This window comes from Cotesia typhae, unplaced genomic scaffold (genome assembly GCF_013202065.1).
Source record: "Cotesia typhae breed Kobodo isofemale line unplaced genomic scaffold, CoteBio_Ctyphae contig_11, whole genome shotgun sequence".
NCBI lineage: Eukaryota > Metazoa > Arthropoda > Insecta > Hymenoptera > Braconidae > Cotesia > Cotesia typhae.
The window spans coordinates 5091479-5110899 of NW_027423711.1; the positions used below are offsets into that span (position 1 = coordinate 5091479).

Here is a 19421-nt window from a genome sequence, read left to right on the forward strand (position 1 = left end):
ATTCTGGTTAAAAAATAAAAAATATCAAAAAAACTTATCAAAAAGTATTTTAATAAAATCCGAGTAACATACTTTGACATAAAATAATTAATATTGATAGTAATAATATTAATAATAATAATAATAATAATAATAATAATAATAATAATGTTAAAAATATATTTAGTGCAAACTACATTAAAATATATTTGGCAGTATAATTATAATATAAAACTTGAATTAGCAATTTTTAAATGTACATGGTACAATTATGGCACAGCACTGATAAATCAGTGCCCGATGGATCCAACGGTACTATTATAACTTAAACCAGCTAAATAATTATTATAATTATATACATAGATTAATCTATTAATTAATTAATTAAATAATCGATGTACTCTAAAAGATGCTGAGAAGTACAAGACGATCAATTGTTGACCCCATTAAGATACTCTGGTCTTCGGAACTGAGTTCTTCGGTCGTAACCTTGAGTTCTATCAAAACCTTGAGGTCGTTTGTAATATGGTCTTCCTTGAGTAGGTCCTCGTCGCTGAGCGTTGTCATAAGGTTGAACTGGTGCAAGAGGTTGAATCGGCTGGACACCACCAATTGTTGGAACTCTTTGAGGATTGTAATTCTGAGGCGGGTAGCGAGATCCGTTGGTCGCTATAGGCTTCACCCGGGTTCCGCTTTCCTCGGTGATTTGTCGTCTAACACAAACAGCACACCTACTTACCCTGGATGTGTGGTCTGCCTTGAGTGTCTGCGGTTGCGGCTTTCTGAACATCTCGTGGTCCTCTATGGTCGCCAGCCAGTATGAAATCGCTGTTGAGAAGTAATTACAAGTGCCTAAACCACGGCACTCGATGAACGGACGGGTGCGGAATTCCTCCAAGCAAGATCCCGGTGAGATTAGAGATTGACCACCTCCAGCAGCTCCAGAGTCGCGGTGCTAATTTTATTATTAAATTTAATTAATTAATTTATTTATTTTATTGATGTAGTTTTAGGTTATTATAATTAAGTAATTACCATAAGGAAACTGTAACCGATCCAAGCTTCGTCCCAACCTCCAGGACAGGATGGAATTGTCATTGACTGACTGTGAACAGCTATCATCCGGGTTGGTGCTTCGCAGACAGAACATCTGGAGATATACCGTCCGGATTCTCGGGCAGGAATTGGTGTCATCATCATCGGCATTGGCTCTGTTGAACTTAACCAGTAACTGTAGTCGTTACGCTGCGCGTAATCACACACGTTGTTTAAGTTACAGAATAAGAAAGGCATTGTTGAGAATTTTCTGACACAACTACCAGCAGCTCCTGTTAAAAAAAATTAAATTTTTAATTAATTTAGTCAGAAAATAAATAATAATTTTTTTTACTTAAAAAATTATAAATTTAAAATAAATTAAAAAATAAAAAAAAATTAATAAGTTTATTTAATGTTTATTAAAAAAATAAAAAAAAAAAAAAAAAAAAATCTTACCAAGATCTTGACCCCAAGGATGACCATTGCCCATAATGTGAAGCAAAGAGAATCCATCCCAAAGTTTGGTAGTTCCACGAGGACACTGAGGAATCATTTCTGTCTGCGAGTGCCGAGCAAAGTGGAAGCCTCTACTTCTAGGTCCAGGTCCAGGAAGAGCGTCGTCTCCGGGCGGACCAGTGAATCCAGGTGGTCCTTGACGACCAACTGAGCCTGGAGCTCCCTCGCGTCCAGGACGACTGTCTTCGCCGTCAGGACCAGCAGGTCCAACTTCTCCGTCATCACCACGATCACCTTCGAGACCTGGAAGCCCGTCTAGTCCTGGCATTCCCATCATTCCTTCGCTTCCAGGGAATCCTAATAAAAAAAAAAATATTAAAAGTATTAATTAAAATTCTAATTGATAATTAATAAAAATAAATCTATGTGGAGTACCTGGAGGTCCTGGTAGACCAGGTTCGCCCATAACGCCTTTGGTGTTGTGGAACGCGAAGCGATTGACACCTCGGTCACCTTTGGGTCCCTGGAATAAATTGTCTGTATTATTAAGAGAATAAGCAAAATTTTGTGGTCAGACACAAGGTCATTTCTTAATTATTTACATTTTTACTAATTAATAAATTAAATAATTACTTTAGGTCCATCGGCTCCAGGAAGTCCAGAAGGACCTGGGAATCCAGGCTTTCCTTGCTCTCCTTTCAAACCAGGATACCCTTGAGATCCATCTCTGCCAGAGTCACCGATTTCTCCTTTAGCACCGTGTCTTCCATCTCGACCTGGGAAACCAACATCTCCAGTCTCACCCTTGGGCGCATAGCTCGAGTACCCAGGCTCTCCACGGAACCCTTTGGGCCCGAGTTCTCCAGGGAAGCCTTCGAGGCCTCTTGGACCCGGAACTCCAGGGCGTCCTTCATATCCACGTGGTCCTTGATCTCCATGCACACCTTTCGGCCCCGGAATACTTTTTCCAGGCTCTCCGCGAATTCCTTTGGGTCCGTCAGGTCCATATTCTCCTGGCGCTCCTTTCTGGCCAGGACGACCTGGGAGACCCGGCATGCCGTTCAGTCCCGGCATACCTGGCTCTCCAGGCTCTTGGAACTCTCCCGGTGGGCCTGGTCGACCAGTTGGACCTTGATCTCCTGGCAGTCCTGGGAGCCCAGATAAGCCGGCGTAACCATCAGGGCCTAAGAAACCTTCGTCACCTACAATTCCCTGAAGGAATAAAATTTTTTTTATTATTATTATTAATTGGCAATAAATTTGTTTTTATTAAAAAAAAAAAATTTTTTTTTAATAAAATTAATTTATATTTAATAAAATTTTTAAATTACCTTACGACCAGGGAAACCAGGAAGACCCATATCACCAAGGTCACCCTTTCTACCTCTAAGCCCGCGATAGCCATCATCACCCCAGTCTCCTCTCTCAGATTCAGCATAGGAAGGCAATCCAGGTTCTCCTGTCTCTCCTTTAGGTCCTTCAAGACCTGGCAATCCAGTGAATCCCCTAGACCCGGCATCTCCAGGCTTTCCTGGTCGTCCAATAGCACCTGGATCGCCATCCAATCCCCGCATTCCTTTGGCTCCGTTGTATCCAGTAGGTCCCATGGGTCCAATCTCTCCTTTCTCTCCGTCTCTTCCCGGTATTCCCGGAGTACCAGGTCGTCCTTGCGGTCCATAGTCTCCCCTCTCTCCTTTGACTCCATCGGGGCCAATGTCTCCGATCTCTCCCTTGGGGCCAGGTCTTCCGTTGACGCCGTCCCAGCCGTGGTCTCCCTTTTCTCCCGGCCGACCATCGGAGCCGCGAGCTTCGCGACCGATGTCTCCAGGAAGTCCAGGTCTTCCGTCGAATCCAGGCAGCCCTGGAGCTCCGATCTCTCCTTTAGCTCCAGTGTCGCCCATGTCGCCCTGGGGTCCGCTGAACGAATTTTCTCCAGGCTCTCCGGGAAGTCCGTCGAAACCGACATCACCGATGAAACCCGGAGGACCAATTGGACCTGGCGGTCCTGGCAATCCTGGGAATCCTTCGTCACCTATTTCTCCCTTTGCTCCGGGCATCCCGTCGATTCCGTCCGAGCCCATCCATCCTGGCGGTCCAGACTCGCCGATTTCGCCTATGTCTCCGTCGTCGCCTGGTCGACCTGGCAGTCCAGGCATTCCAACCATTCCAGGGTAACTGGATAAAAATACAACAATTGAATTTTAAATTACAGTATATTGTTAGTTTAAAATTTTTTTTTTAAATATTAAAAAATTAAATAAATAAATAATAATTTATAATTTAGGCTTGTATCAAAATAATTACCCTTCAGGTCCCATGTCACCATCTTCACCATGACGACCATGGAATCCGATCTCTCCTTTCAATCCTTTGATTCCTCTGTATCCAGGTGACCCATCTTGACCTTTCACACCAAAATTACCAAGCATACCTGGAATTCCAGGTGCTCCCGGGCTACCCGGGAATCCACGGAATCCTTGAATACTGTCTCCCCGTACTCCTTTTGCACCCTGGTACAAAAATTAAGAATTAAATTTGGAATGATTAATTTTTAAATTAAAATTTTATAAATTATACCTGAAGTCCGGGTAGTCCCTCAAATCCAGGAGCCCCTTTAGACCCTTTGACACCTTTAGGCCCATTTTCGCCGTCCTGACCACGCTTACCAGGTGCTCCCTCATCTCCATCGTCACCTTTCTCACCGGGGTAACCTGGCTCACCGATATCTCCGTACAATTGGTTTGTTCCTGCATCTCCACGGTCTCCTTTTTGTCCTGGTGGTCCCTAAATTACATAAAAAAAAATTATTTATTAATTAGACAATAATTATTAATTAATTAATTATATAAAAAAAAACTATAATGGTTAAAATAATTACCATAAAACCAGCTGGACCTTGTTTACCAGGTTCACCAGGAAAACCTCGAGGACCCTGGTCTCCAGGCATACCAGCATACCCTTTTAAACCTTCTAGACCTTGAATCGAAATACCTGGTGACCCAGGTAAACCTGGAGCTCCGAACCAACCTTCATCTCCAGTTCGTCCTGGATATCCTTTCGCTCCTGGGTGACCTGTAATTAAATATTCAAAATTACCATCCGAAGTTAAAGTTAATCATGGAAAAAAAAAATTTTTTTTATAAGCTGCAAAAATTTACCAGGTCCACCACGTTCTCCCTTGACTCCTTTGTCACCGGTAATGTCAATATTGTACTGCGTGGACGTTCCAGGCTCTCCTTGAGCTCCAGGTTCTCCCCTCTCTCCCTTCGGACCCGGAGCGCTGTCCAATCCGGGTTCACCTTGCAAGTATTCTTTAGGAATATCAGCATCGTCGCCTTTTTCTCCAGGCAAGCCATCGAAGCCTGGTCTTCCATCTCTTCCAGGTTTTCCAGGCATTCCAAACTCTCCCTAAAAAAATCATCATAATTTTACTATCAAAAATTATCAAAAAAAAAAAAAAAAAAAAAAAAAAAAATCATACCTTTTCTCCTTTAGGACCTGCAGGACCAAAATCTCCAATTTCACCAGCATCGCCAGGTGGCCCTTGGAGACCCTCGAACCCGGGGTACCCTTTGTCTCCACGATCTCCAGAAGGAGCCTCAAGCTTTCCACGAGGAGGCCATTTGATAGATCCGGGGAATCCCTTGGGTCCTTGGGGCCCAGAGATTCCAGGTCGACCGCTTTCGCCGTCAAGACCCATCGGTCCAACGCTTCCTGGTCTTCCGTGCTTGCCCTTGAGACCTCGAGGCCCTGGAAGGCCTGCGAATCCTGGAGCGCCGGGGTATCCATTTAGTCCAGAGTCACCTCTGTCTCCTTTCTGCCCCGGCAAGCCTGCAATGTTAGAATTAATTTAATAATAATTGAAATTGATGGGATAAATAAGTAATTAATCTTTATATTGCAGTAGGATGGATGATGCAAAATATTTAATGCTATTGAATGTATTAATTAATTAGGGTCAAGATGAAACCGAGTGGGAGGAATTCACCGTAAAATCCCACGTTAATAATATTTATTAATAGCTTTATTTAATAATTAATTCTAGTCAATTCTTTCTGGATTTATGTCAGCAGATTTATGTCATTAAATTACCTGGAGCACAAACTCCACAATCATCGCCTCGGAATCCTTTTTCACCCTTGAAACCTGGAACTCCTGGCCAACCATCTGGTCCAGGGGTTCCTGGTATTCCTGGCAGACCATCTTCACCGCGTGGGCCTTGAATTTTTGGTCCTGTTCCGGGGAATCCCTTTTCACCTGTTGAAAAATTTATCATCGATTAGTAATAATAATTACTATTTTTTTTTATTTAATTTCTATTCACTATTGTCCAATTAATACTAATAAATTTATCATCGGTGAATATTCAGATAAATAATGTAAATAAAAATTTTATTTACCAGGTGGTCCAGGATCTCCTCGATCACCAGGTGGTCCATCAAGTCCGTCGTATCCTGGCTGACCGTCAGGACCTGGAGGACCGATTATTGTCACCCCGGGGAATCCTTTAGCGCCTACGATTCCTGGTAACCCCGGTTTTCCTATTGGTCCCATTGGGCCCAGTGTTCCGGGTAATCCTGAATAAAAATAAAATTAAAATTTTTATTTCAATTATTTTTATAAGAATTATTAAAAAATTAAAAAAAGAAAATTACCATCATCTCCTTGTTCGCCTTTAATTGAAGATCCTTTAGCTCCAGGTTCACCAGGAGCACCTTTGGGTCCAGGAAACCCTGGAGGACCAATGTATCCAACTAATCCAGGCTTTCCGTTGCTCCCAGGGTGTCCTGGTTCTCCGGGAGGTCCTAGATCTCCCTGGATTCCAATTGGTCCTACTACTATTTCATCAAGTTCGGGGATGTATTGACCTTTTTCTCCGGGAGCTCCTTGTCTTCCGGGAGGTCCTCTGTTTCCTGGTTCACCAGGTTCTCCCTAAATTAAAAAAAATTATTACAATCATTAAAAAAAAAAAAAAAAAAAAAAAAAAAAAAATAAATAAATAAATAAATAAAATAAAATTGCCTGAAAAATTTAAAGAAATTTTTTTTTCAAACTTTAAATTTAAATTTTTTAAAAAAAATTTAATTTCCTACAAAAAAGGTCTGATGTAATTTTTTTTCTTCAAAACTTAAATCAAAATTTGAATTTATAATTAATTATTTCAAAAACTTACATCCCATCCATCTTCTCCGGGTTTTCCTTCGTATCCTGGAGCTCCTTTTTCTCCTTTTTCTCCAGCTGGCCCCAAAGGCCCTTGTACTCCTTGTTTACCTCTCGGTCCATCGTCACCTTGCTCACCTTTGACTCCTTTCACGCCAACATAACCAGGTCGTCCCTATTATCAAAATTATTCAATTAAATTGTTCTTCAATTAAATTAAATATTTTTAATCAAGATAAAATTGTAATTACAGTGAGTCCTCGTTCTCCAATCTCTCCTTTCCTTCCCCAGACGCCGTAGTCACCGCGAATACCTTTGGGACCCATGGGTCCTTTCACCAGGAGCGTATTTTGAGTTCTCTTCAGCTCAGAAGTCGGCTGGCCAGGCTCTCCCCGGTCTCCTTGTTCTCCAACCTGGCCTTTAATTCCAAAAACTGTGTCTCCTTGGTCACCACGAAGACCTGGAAGACCTGCAGGACCTTGGTATCCCTACAGAATTTTTTTTATTAGAAAAAAAAATTATTTTATTACTTATTAATATTTTTTTTTTTTAGAAAATTAACAAATTTTTAATTTTGACTTTATAAAAAAAAAAAAATTATTGTATTTTATTTATATTTTTTTTTTAAATTATGTCAAAAAATTTTAATGTTTAAATTTTTTATAAAAATTGACAATTTTATTGAAAAAAAATTTTTTTTTAATTTTTTATTTAAAAAAAAATTAATTAAAAATTTATTTAGCCAATTTTCTTGATTGTTATTATTAAAAATAAATCTTTTTACATTCTAAACTAAGAGTTAATATTTCTTCTTCTTCTTTTCCTTATTATTATTATTATTATTATTATTATTATTATTATTATTATTATTATTATTATTATTATTATTATTATTATTATTATTATTTAAGTTGAAATACAAAGACAATAATTACTAAAATGATTATAATAGACTTGATTTTATCAGCGTGATGAATAAAATAAAATAAACGTAGGACGCAACCTAAATTCTTGTCATTTTTATCGGTAGCCACAGACATATTAGTTTATATCAACTGATAAAGTGCATAAAGCTTGATAAAGCTAACCGTCAAAGGAAGTGACAATGAATCTGTGCCTAAGATAATACCACCAGGCTTTTTAATCAATATTAATTAGACTAATAACTGCAACTACTATTACAACAATTATTAATTACCATATCTCCTGTATCTCCAGGGTATCCCATGTCTCCGGGGTAGCCAAATTCGCCTTCGTAGCCCTAAAAAATAATTTATTTAAAATAGTTTAATTAATGTATAGTAAAAAATTTTTTGACTTTCTAATTAAGTGTAAAACTTGTAGATTTAATTATAAAAAAAAGTACTTACTTGAGGACCATTAATTCCAGGGTTACCACGGTCTCCTTTTACACCAATAGAATTAATTCCACCTTCTCCAGGTTCACCGATCAGTCCTGGGTCTCCATCAGGGCCTTGCAATCCTCTCGAGCCGTACAAACCTGGTATTCCTGGTGGGCCTGCACGACCGTCGGTACCGTTACACCCGTCGAGACCGTCGGGACCTCTCACCCCCGCGATTCCTGTATGTCCCTATTTAATATTTAAATATTTATTTATTCATTCATTTTTTACAAGTTCTTATTATTATTTTTAATAATAATAATAAGAACTTTTAAAACGTGGGTTATTTTACTCACCGACTTTCCCGGAGCCCCGACGAATCCCGGAATACCGTCGTCTCCCTAAAAAATTAAACCTCAGAAATTAATTTGTTATTCTTTATTTATTTTAATGAAATTTAGCTTTGCGATGCGGTTGAAATGTTAAATATTAAATAAAGATAAGCAATTAGAATTTAAAGAAGAATCTGGAGAAAAAACAGATCCGATGAATAAATTAAGAAAATAGTTTATGTTACTCAAGATGTTTAAAGTTTATCTGAGTGACTTATTTAGAAAACTCAACCGTAACCGTTGCTGTTAAACCGTCCTAAGTAAACACGAGGTACGACCTACCGACAACCAGATCATCAATTTTTTTATACTGATAGCACATGGCTTTTATTATTATTTTTTGGTTTTTTTTTTTTTTTTTTTTTTTAAATCGAATTCTGGAATTTCTTCAATCAACATATCACTATTTTTATTTTATATTTTATGGGAAAATTTTAGGTTGAAAAATTAAATTTTTATCGAGTTCTTTTTGGTCAAAATTTGACAATAAATTATTAAATTAATTAAAAAAAAAAAAAAAAGAGAACATTATATGACAATTTTTAGGATTTTTCCTTGCAAAGTTTGAAAAATATTAATTTTCTTACGAAAAAAAATCTTTGATTATTTTTATAGTAATTTATTTTCGAGTTAAAAAATATTTATTAGTAAAATTTAAACAAGCTCGATGTTTTGTAATTGTAATTATTAAATAAATAAATATTTTAAAGTCAAATTTTGAATTTTTAAAATGTCAATTCTCGGTAAAAATTTAAAGTAACTTTAAAAATTAAATTGTAAAATTTTTAAAGATAAAACTGCTCAAGTATAAAATCACGAAAACAAACTTTTCTTAAACTAAACGCCCCAAATTTAATAACAGTAAAATTGCTTCATTCTTTAGACAAAACTTTTGCTAAAACTTGAAAAAAAAAAAAAAAAAAAATTAAACTTTTTATCGACACCGACAAAGCGGCCTTTCATTTCGATTTTTAATGAAGTCATCGTTTGGTGCAAAAATAACTTCTTTGGCGGAAGAATAATTATTCATAATTCATAACATATTATCTTAGCAATTATGATTAGAATTATGATTTGATATCAATAAAAAATTTTAGTCAAATAAAATAACATTGTAACAATTATAAAAAATATATAAAATGTAAAGCGCCTCGAGCGATTACATTATGAATTTTATGGGATTTAGCCCGAGGTTACAATTTAAATATTTTATTACCGAAATAAAAATAAAAATTACTACAATTATAATTATTATAATTATAATAATACGAGTCCAGTACCTGTAGGACGCAATAAAGTTTTATTAAACAGCGGGTAAAAGTTTTCCGCGATAAATCACCTAATTGCATAACAACAAAACTGAAAAGTGAGAATTTCTTTTTTTATTTTTATTTTGGGTAAAGTTAGTTGCATAAAGCTGCATATGACGATGATTACTTTTTATGGTAACGTCGGGGTCCACGAGCGAAGTTAAATAAGGAGAAAGTAATACATGGTAAGTGACAAAAGTTTTATCTGGTGTCAGGAACGCCAAATTTGTCACTAAGATTTTTTTCGATACCTTTAATTTGTCTAAATTACATTAAAAATATATAAAATTATATTAGAAATATAAAAAAATATTTTTTATACAAATTTTTCAAAAGTGTAGACAGAAAAAAAAAATTAATTTAAATAAAAAAAAATTTTTTTGAACGAAAAAAATAATTTTGAAGACTTTTATAGTCTTAAAATTTTTTAGATTAAAAATTTTTCGAATATTTTCTATAAAATTTAAAAAACAAAATTTATCTAACATATTTCGAAGATAAAATAATTTCCTGGTTCACTGTGAGATATCAGCGAGTATTAATTTATATTAAATTATTAATGGAGTAAGTGAAAAATTATCAAATCAAATGACATCCGGCGAGAACGAGGAACACTCTAGTAGACATTCCGGAATGATTTGCTGGTTGAAATATTTGTTTTCTGCTTCTAACCGCGGATCATGTAATCCAATTTTGATGAGTGGGACTTTGATGAGCGCAAGTAACAGAATATGGGAGTGGATTTATGCTGGTTACGGTCTGAAAGGATCGGATAGGACAATATCAGGATACAAGATCCGGTTTCGTCGATCGTGCTACTATTTTTGTTTTATTTTATGTATGACTTTACAATATATAATTATAAATTGTCTTCATTATTTTAATTGTGATAATTCTCGGATTGTCAATGAGAATAGGAAGTTATGTTATCATTTGCTACTTTGTTATTGTTATTCAGATTCATAGTTCATCATTCATATGTTCATTGTTAGGCTTTGTTTTATTGTTATTGACTTTCAATGGCAATTGTTTAATTTTTTTTAATTATTTATTTTATTTATTTATTCATAAAATGATGCAAAGATTTTTTGAGAGTTATAAAAAATAAATAAATTATAAATTATGTAATTAAAAAAAAAAAAATTATTAATTAATTGACTTAAAAAGACTAAAAAAAATTTTTTTATTAATCTTATGAAAGAAATATTAATTATAAAATTTATTGCCAAAGTATTTAATTATTTAATTTTTTAAATGAACAATAAAAGACACGTGGATATTTTTAAATACCGAAATAGTTTCATTTGATATCTTATACTGATTAAGTTTACACCAGCTGACAATGTAAAATTCTCAGAGATCATTTTTACATCAAAATTTTTAATACTCGAGACATTTAAGATTCTCTATAAAAAAAAAAAAGTAATGAAATAAAAAATGTTATGAATTTTTAAACAGATAATTTAAAATAAATAATTTTTTAAATTCTACTTTATAAAATAAAATTTCTTATTTTAATAAAAATAAAATCTTAGCCTAAAAAGATAAAAGTTAAAAATAATCATGAGGACCAACAGGAAATGACATCTCGCCTACTCTTCCACAAACTCATTTGATAACCCCCTTGTCACTGAAATTCAATAAATCACCGTCTGGTAAAAAACCGCCTGAACTTGATCCAATTATCATTTTACTTTATTTCCGATAAACTAAACATTTTCCAGCCTGAAAACTCGCTTATCTCCTCTACAGGGGTCAGGTATCAGTACACCATAAAATGTAGAACGTAGAAAAATATAAAATTCATCCAAGTGCAACCAAAATTTTAAATTTTTATTTTTAATGGGCAGACTAGACCGGACATGCATTTTCACCCCCGCTGTAAAACAGGAACCTCCGTATCCGTTGTTTCTTCTTATCTGTATCGTGCGTGTCATTCACAACTTATAACTTACACATTTTCCTCTGTCGTACTCTCTTCCTCCATTAATGATTACTCATCATTCACATTAATAGAAATCAGGACAAATAATAATAATAAAAATAGAAAAATTATTGTTATTAAAATTTTGAATAAAAAAAATTTTTTTTTTTAATAATAATATAATAATAATAATAATAATAATATTGGCATTTTTTAAGATATAAGCTCATCCCGATGTTGCACTCATCAAGACCTTTCATTTAAGTACCCACATCATTTTTTCATATATTTTTCATATATACATATATATAATATATATAAATATATGAAAAATTGATGTGGGTACTCAAATGAAAGCTCTTGATGAGTATAACATCGGGATGAGCTTATATCTTTAAAAATGTCAATAATTAAGAACTGACATTGCTATCTTGTCAACTAATAGTCCATCATGTAATGTAATGTAATGTCATATAATATAAAATAAAATAATGTAAGTAAGTTGTTATCGATTAGGTCTCTCGAAACTCGAAATAGTATTAAAACAATAAAACAAACTAGTAGAGCAGGAACAAAAGTAAAACTTTGAATTCAATTAAAATTTCAATTATTGAACCGTTTCCATTTAATATTTCCAACGTCACTCCTCGGTATTTTAAAGTTCTCTTACATTCCACAAATAACTATTATCGTTTTACTAATTCACTCTTTTGTACTTTACAGCTCCACTGCTGTGCATTGCAATGTAAACCGAATAATAAAATGCTTTATATTTAACTCGGAATAAATTTTATATTTATACTATTATATACTATGCGCCTATTCAATACTCTTGTTATTTATTTATTAATTATTTGTAAAAGCTCCAGACTTTTTAAATTTTCAAAGAGAGAGTTTATTTAAACGAAGATAAATTTCTTGTGGTTAAATATAAATCAAATTAATTTTTCACGAGAGTATCTTTAAATAATGAAGTTAATTCTAATCGACCTCGTAGTACTCTCGTTAAATAATTTAAATTAAAATGATAAATTCGGTGCTTTGTGCGACTAATCAATACATTTAAAGTAACTCATTAAATTTGAAGGAACCGTTTGAAGTAGAACTACTTCAGCCGATTAAATGCTGACCTACTAGATTAAATTGTCAATAGTTAATCAATTTCCGTACTATTGTTTCAGGATAATCTACTCATGCTGGAGATTGTTAAGCTATTAGTTGATTGAAGGACAGTCAAGTGTACTTTATGTGCAATCTGTATATTTATAGAAGACGTTATTTAATCTTCAGTTCATTACACGTGTTTACTGTTAAATAAAAAAAAAAAAAAATAAAATAAAAATTTGCTGAATGGATTATTTTTAATTTTATTTATATTATTTAAAAAAAAAAAAAAAAAAACAAATAATATTTGATTAAATAAAAATAAAAAATTAGTTTAATAAATTTTAAAATTTATTTCTAAAAATTGCAATATAAAATTTAATTAAACTATTATTTATTATTTTTTAAAAAATATCAACAATTGAGAACTGACTTTGGTATCTTGTGAACTATTGACATTTTTTAAGATATGAACTCATCCCGATGTTACACTCATCGAGACTTTTCATTTGAGTACCCACATCAATTTTTCATATATTATATATATATATATATATATATATATATATATATATATATGAAAAATATATGAAAATGCATGTAGGTACTCAAATGAAAGCTCTTGATGAGTGTAACATCGAGATGAGCTTATATCTTTAAAAATGTCAATATTTAAAAAAGTACAGTGCAATTTATTAAAATATAAAATTTATTTTAATAATTCTTAATTCTTTTAAGAATTAAATATTGAGCTCATCAAAGAGAAAAAATAAAACAAAATTAATAAAATAAAGTAAATCAGAATCGATAGATCAAATAGCAACTATCCAATAAATCCCAATAATAATAAAAAAGAAGCAAAGATCAATGCCAAAGGCTAGTAGTAACAATTCGCAATAAACGCCTACAAATGAAATGTCATATCGCATCAGTTTAGTTGTAACAAGACGATTTGTAACAATTGGAATCATTATAACTGTTAATATAGATAATAGTTACTTTATTTTATGGAATATAAGCTCAAGCTTGCACAAGTAGCTTGTATTATATATTATGTATGATGTATCTTCTTATAAATGTATATAATAACAATCATTACATACACATCTTTTATTTAATGTACTTATTTATAAAAGGACGGATAAGACTCCATAAAGCAACTGTTACGTCACCCGTTCTTTGAAGTCTCTGGCAAAGTTGTTTGCGTGTGCCAACACCGGGTCACTAACTGATCAGCACCAATAACAAAAGGCTAACTCATGGTCCAACTATTTCGTCATCTCTTTCTATTGCTTTTATTCGTCTCAATAGTATGTAAATTCTTCCGATTACTTAGACTATTGATATTTGCGGAACTTGGAGAGTTAAAGTGAGTTATTTGGATGAGCATAACAATAATATTCATTTATTTTATTAATATAATGAGTAGAAAGAATTTATTTTTTATTTATTTATTTATTTATTTATTTTTTTTTTTTTTTTTTTTTTTTTTACGGTGAGAGATACGGCAAAATTAGGCGGTAATTTAAATTCTAAAAATTTCTAATTGTAAATTAAAAATTAATTACAATAATGATTCCGTTTAAATTAGCTTTAAGGCAATTCACGCAATAAAAAAAATCAATATTTATTTTTTAGCATAAGCATAAGCATCAGCATAAATGAATATAAGTTAACCGATGACTTCATATTCACGGCGAGCATTAATACCGATGCATATGATAATGCACCGCGTAAATTGAGGTCGATCCCGCGGCTTGGGCAAGAGAAGAGGACGAGACCGTTTGCGGGTGACCCGCGAGCTTTTAGTAGACTTATAAATAATTGATAATGCTTCAATATTGATTTTCAATTAAAGTTTCTTTCCAATAAAAAAAACTTCTGCGACATTTTTAAATTACTGAAAAAATATTTAGGTAATATCTAGGATATTATAATACTTGATGGATTTTTTATTTAAACTTCATTAGTTAGTACTATTGTTATATTTTATTTGATGACCTCGTTTCTAACTCCAGGTTCCTTTTGCTATCGATTTATCGGGAATTAAATTTATTGAGAGCTATTTTTAATGGGATAATTTTGTGTTTTTACCTTTTAATGTATTATAGAAAATTGCTATGTGGGTTACGGCCCACGTATCATTCGCTAGGTTGCGACATTACATTGTTCATGATAATAGTAATGATTAAGTTTAGAGGAGGTTTGAATTTTGTTTTAAAAAAGAAATCTCACTCCTTTTTGCTTCGACACATTTTTTTTTTTAAATAAAAGTAAACTGTAAATGTTATGTGAAATGTGAGCGATCAAAGTACGGCCTACGGTTTGAATCACTTACACTTGTCGACTATTTTTAATCGCTGGAATTGAGTACGGCTGTTAACTTGTATGGCCGGAGCTTTCTATTTAATTATTCATTTTTATTTCTGTTCGCTCCTGGGTTAGTTCTTTTAGCGACTCTAGAGCTTCAAAATTCGTTTTCTGTTTCAATCTGGGGCAGATTTGTCAACTGTTAAATGTTTTCAGCGTTTACATTCAAAGAAAATTATTTTTTTTTTTAATTAATTGATTGAATTTTAGATATTTTACATTTAACAATTTTTTTTACATTAAAATTCTGTCAATAAATTTATTAAAAATTAATTTTACTAAAAATTTACTGAATTTTTGAGTTTTTAAAAATTTTAACTCCGATTTAATGAATTTTTTAATTAATTTACAGCGAATTAATAATTTTAAAGCTCTAAAATTTATTATACAAGACTCGCAAAGAAAATTCAAAGTTATTCTATAATTTATTGTATTAAAAATTGAATAATCCATTCTTAAACTCAATTTTAATTTAAATATGAGTAAAATATCAATAAATAAATAATTTAAAAGATAGTCTTGGAATAGAATTCCCAGTAATGGGGGCAAAATAAATAATCTCATTAAAACGTGACAGAATAAATGTAATAATAAATAAATGAATAAAGACTCACCCGATAACCCTTCTCGCCGGTGCCTCCGTGCTCTCCATCGGCTCCTTTTTCTCCTTTGGGACCGTCCGGTCCATCCGGTCCAATATCACCAGGAGATCCCTCGGGTCCCTGGGGTCCAGCTATTCCCGGGAATCCTGGCTGCCCTTTAATGCCCTTGCAGTTACATTTTTGGGTATTACAAACCTGCAATCAAGATAAGAGGTCGTGTAAAGTATGCAATTTAATTTATTCCAGAAATAATATCCGCAAAGTGGGTCATTCAAATATTTAACCGCATAAAATTCACATTATTTTAGGCGCTGTTACAAGAACATGCTCCTTTAACTAAAACTACAAAAGATAAAACTATATTTATCCTAATTTTGAGCTTCTATTAATAGTCATAATAATAATAATAATAATAATAATAAAAATAATAATAATAATAATAATAATAACAAAACAAATAAAGTTAGCTTCGAGGAATTACTATCGATCATTTGGGTCAACAGAACCTCTGAACTGGCGTTTAAATTTCCGGTACGCTATTTCAGCGGTAATATGTGCTTTTATACTAAATTCAATAATAAATAGAATAAACTCAAAAAAAGTATCAACGTATGAACTTCTCTTGGATTTAAAGCAATATAAATACAAGAAAAAATTGCTCTAAATATTTTAAGGCGGTTCGAGGTTCTTGAACTCTCGGGATTATCGTTTTTGCTCCTCGATAGTCTTCATGTGCATATTACTATACGCTCGTATAATACATTTATGCGATTGTCAAGAGTAATGAACTCCTACCTCTTATCCAGGTGGAATAGTTTGATATTTTAATCAAACTACTATTGCTTTAGAATAAATTCTTTAAAAAATTTCTAAATCAAGCCACTGTGATCTAATTTTGATCAATGCATTCAAAGATTTATTCTTATTTTAATTTTTATAAAAATAAAATTTTTTTAAAATGATTTTATTGCTTTGAAAAATAATTATTCCTTGATCAAAATCTGAAACTATAAACAATTAAACTCAACGAGCCCATAAGCTTCCACGAGCTATAAGCTCTTGGTATACGGTATAAAACGAAATAATAATAGTAATAACAATACCAACGGTTATCGTTACTAACTATTATCTTTAACTAACTACCGGATTGCTTGTAAGAAAGTTAACGCAGTGCAGTAAGTAAATTATTAAACCAGCAACCAGCATCTTCGTTTACCCCAGTTTATAACCACGACACGTATTTGCACCCTACCCGTAAACCCGTACTGTACCCAGATATATAAAGTAGAATTGTGATAGTGAAGAAGGTTCAAGATCTCAAGAACTCCAAAACTTCTCAGCAGAAGTACTGAGCGAGATAAAGATATTGCTTCAAAGACTAAAGATTTAACTTTAACTATTCTGTTATTTACAATAATAATAATAATAATAATAATAATAATAATATTAATAATAATAATAATAATTTTATTTTAATAAAATTTTATGATTATTATTTCTAAGAAATTAATAATAATAAAATTTATCAAAGGAAAAGTAAAGAGTAGATAAAATATGTAGTACAGTAAAAAAAAAAAGCGTGCTTTCAAAGATCTTTCAATCGTTCTATTCCGCTATTCATAAATTTTTATCACATATTTCATTATTATAAAATATAATCCTCAATCTTTAATCTTCTATTCTTATCTAAAATATAAAGATTTTTTTTTTCAACTGGGCTTAAATTAAATTTAATTACATCACCAAATTACTTAATTTATCAAGAATAAGTTTTAAATTTATTATCATTTTGGAGCAGATAATTCTTGTCATTAATGCGTTATTATTAAAACTTTTATTTATTTTCTTGATTTATTCTGTTCGAGTTTAGTGCTTGGTTTAGTTCGCTTAAGTTAAAAAAAAAAAAAATAAAATAAAAATAAAACGAGGGAGATCAAACCGGAATAATGGGTTATCTCATCGTGTTTGACACGTGGATCGCTCTATATTTTTATGCTCAAAGATATGTATATACGTAAGAGTATTATACGGATGGAGGATGCTGATATGCTGACAAACGCTCTTCTCATTGATTTAATATAACTACGACTATAACTGAGCATTAAAACTTTACTCATGTTACTGTTTCGCTTTTTTTTCTTATCATTCAAAGTTTGCAAGTAGTTATAATTTTTTTTAAATATTATTATTTGCATGTTTATTTATTTATTAAAGAATAATTGAAATCAAATTACCAAGAAGCGCTCAATGCTCATAAGCTTCAATTATGATAATTCGTGTCAAAAATTGCGGGTTGCATAAAGTGCCCGATTAAATGACTTCATAAATATTAACACATAAATTATGAATTACATATATATCTTTCAGTATCCACGTACATATTAATGTTAATGTGTATATTTATGGTGATATTTAATGGAGGGTAATAAAAAATTAATGATGTTTAAATTTCACTTCTGGCGAATTATTGCAAGTATGCTAATAAAATTTTATTATGTTATTGGAAATCTATTTTTATTTTATTATCATTATCATTAATAAAAATTGAAATAAATTATCTGAGAATGATTTATAAATTTGATTTCACAAGAAAAAAAATTTGATAAGACTGTATAGTTGATCAATTTTAAATTTTTTATTTTTAAAATAAGAACCATAAATTAAATTCTCCAATTTCTAAAAAAATTTTTTCCTAAAAATCAGCAGGGGGACTTTAAGTGGTCGTTTTTTGTTGAAGAATAAAATAAAAAAAATTTTTTTTACTTTTGAAATAAAATTTTACTTTAAAAAAAAAAATTAAAGCGTAAATTTTAGTAAATTTATTAACAATTCCATTAATAAAAAATTTTTTTCAATCATTTTAAAAGTTAACTTCAATCTTAAGCAAAGAAATAAAAAACTGACAGCTCTCACGTGGTCAACTCTCACCCTTAACACCCGAAAAATTTTTCTACTCACCAATCTTCGAAAAAATTTGAAAAAAAAAAAAAAAATCAAAACTCACCACAGCATCAGCAATAGCAACCCAGGCGGCAAAAAAAGCAAGGATCCAAAAAGCCGGTCTCAAAATCCCAGCCATCTTGTTCTTTCTACTCGTCACCACCCCAAATAAAAACCATAAATAAAAACCCCTAGGTGCCGTTTTTTCGCATAAACATGTCTACCGAAAAAATCCGCAAAATCTAAAACTGAGGTGACACTAGCTCTCCCGGAGGCTGGTGCGCCCGACGACAGTTGTCTCGCTCCCGTGTTAAACACAGAGAAAACCCTCCACTTGTTAAGGTCCCTTCTTCCTCCTCTTGTTGTCTTTACCCTCTTTGTCTTTTTCTCAGTTAGCTTCGGGCCCGCGAACCTTCTCCTCCTATGCTATCGCACTGTACTACACCAGCAGAATGTGCCCACCATCGCCATCAGCTTGAGCCTACGCGCGTTCTCAGCTTGGTATCCATGTATCCTTGCGCTGGTGTGTCCATATCAGACAAAAACAGCACGAGCGCCGAGAAAAAGAGAGAGAGAAGTCGACAGATGTGAGGCCGAGCCGAGATTCTTGCTCCACTACAACAAGCAAGCTGATGCTGCCTTTTAAAACGTTATTTTCTTCCCGATGAGCTTCTATTTGCCGGCGTAGCGCTCCAACGAGCTGGTATTGGTGGCACGATACAGCGACAGTCGCGGAACACCAAGAAGAGCGGAGCAGCAAGCTAGGTCCCCTGTTAAGTCATCAGCAAAAATCGTACCGTGGC

The 19421-nt window shown here is 32.7% G+C and overlaps 1 protein-coding gene across 1 annotated transcript; it reads right to left on the reverse strand.

The window, feature by feature from the left end:
• Positions 1 to 34: 34 nt before the first annotated feature.
• LOC141528067 (uncharacterized) lies at positions 35 to 19141 on the reverse strand. Its single transcript, XM_074243926.1, has 21 exons — positions 18683 to 19141; positions 15691 to 15873; positions 8333 to 8377; positions 8004 to 8225; positions 7832 to 7894; positions 6885 to 7121; positions 6647 to 6808; positions 6129 to 6405; positions 5874 to 6050; positions 5566 to 5730; positions 4955 to 5304; positions 4632 to 4881; positions 4352 to 4545; positions 4051 to 4257; positions 3778 to 3983; positions 2805 to 3648; positions 2107 to 2685; positions 1909 to 1996; positions 1474 to 1830; positions 1015 to 1307; positions 35 to 934 (listed from the first exon to the last, which is right to left on the reverse strand). The coding sequence occupies exons 1-21, from the start codon at positions 18755 to 18757 to the stop codon at positions 410 to 412; spliced, it is 5499 nt and encodes a 1832-aa protein (XP_074100027.1). The 5' UTR covers positions 18758 to 19141; the 3' UTR covers positions 35 to 409.
• Between the last annotated feature and the right edge of the window lie 280 nt (positions 19142 to 19421).

Coding starts and splice junctions, on each gene's coding strand:
- LOC141528067 (XM_074243926.1), bottom strand. CDS start 18,757: ATGGCTGGGATTTTGAGACCGGCTTTTTGGATCCTTGCTTTTTTTGCC. Junction 15,874..18,682: donor TTGCTATTGCTGATGCTGTG/GTGAGTTTTGAT, acceptor TCTTGATTGCAG/GTTTGTAATACCCAAAAATG. Junction 6,051..6,128: donor AGGCGAACAAGGAGATGATG/GTAATTTTCTTT, acceptor ATTTTTATTCAG/GATTACCCGGAACACTGGGC.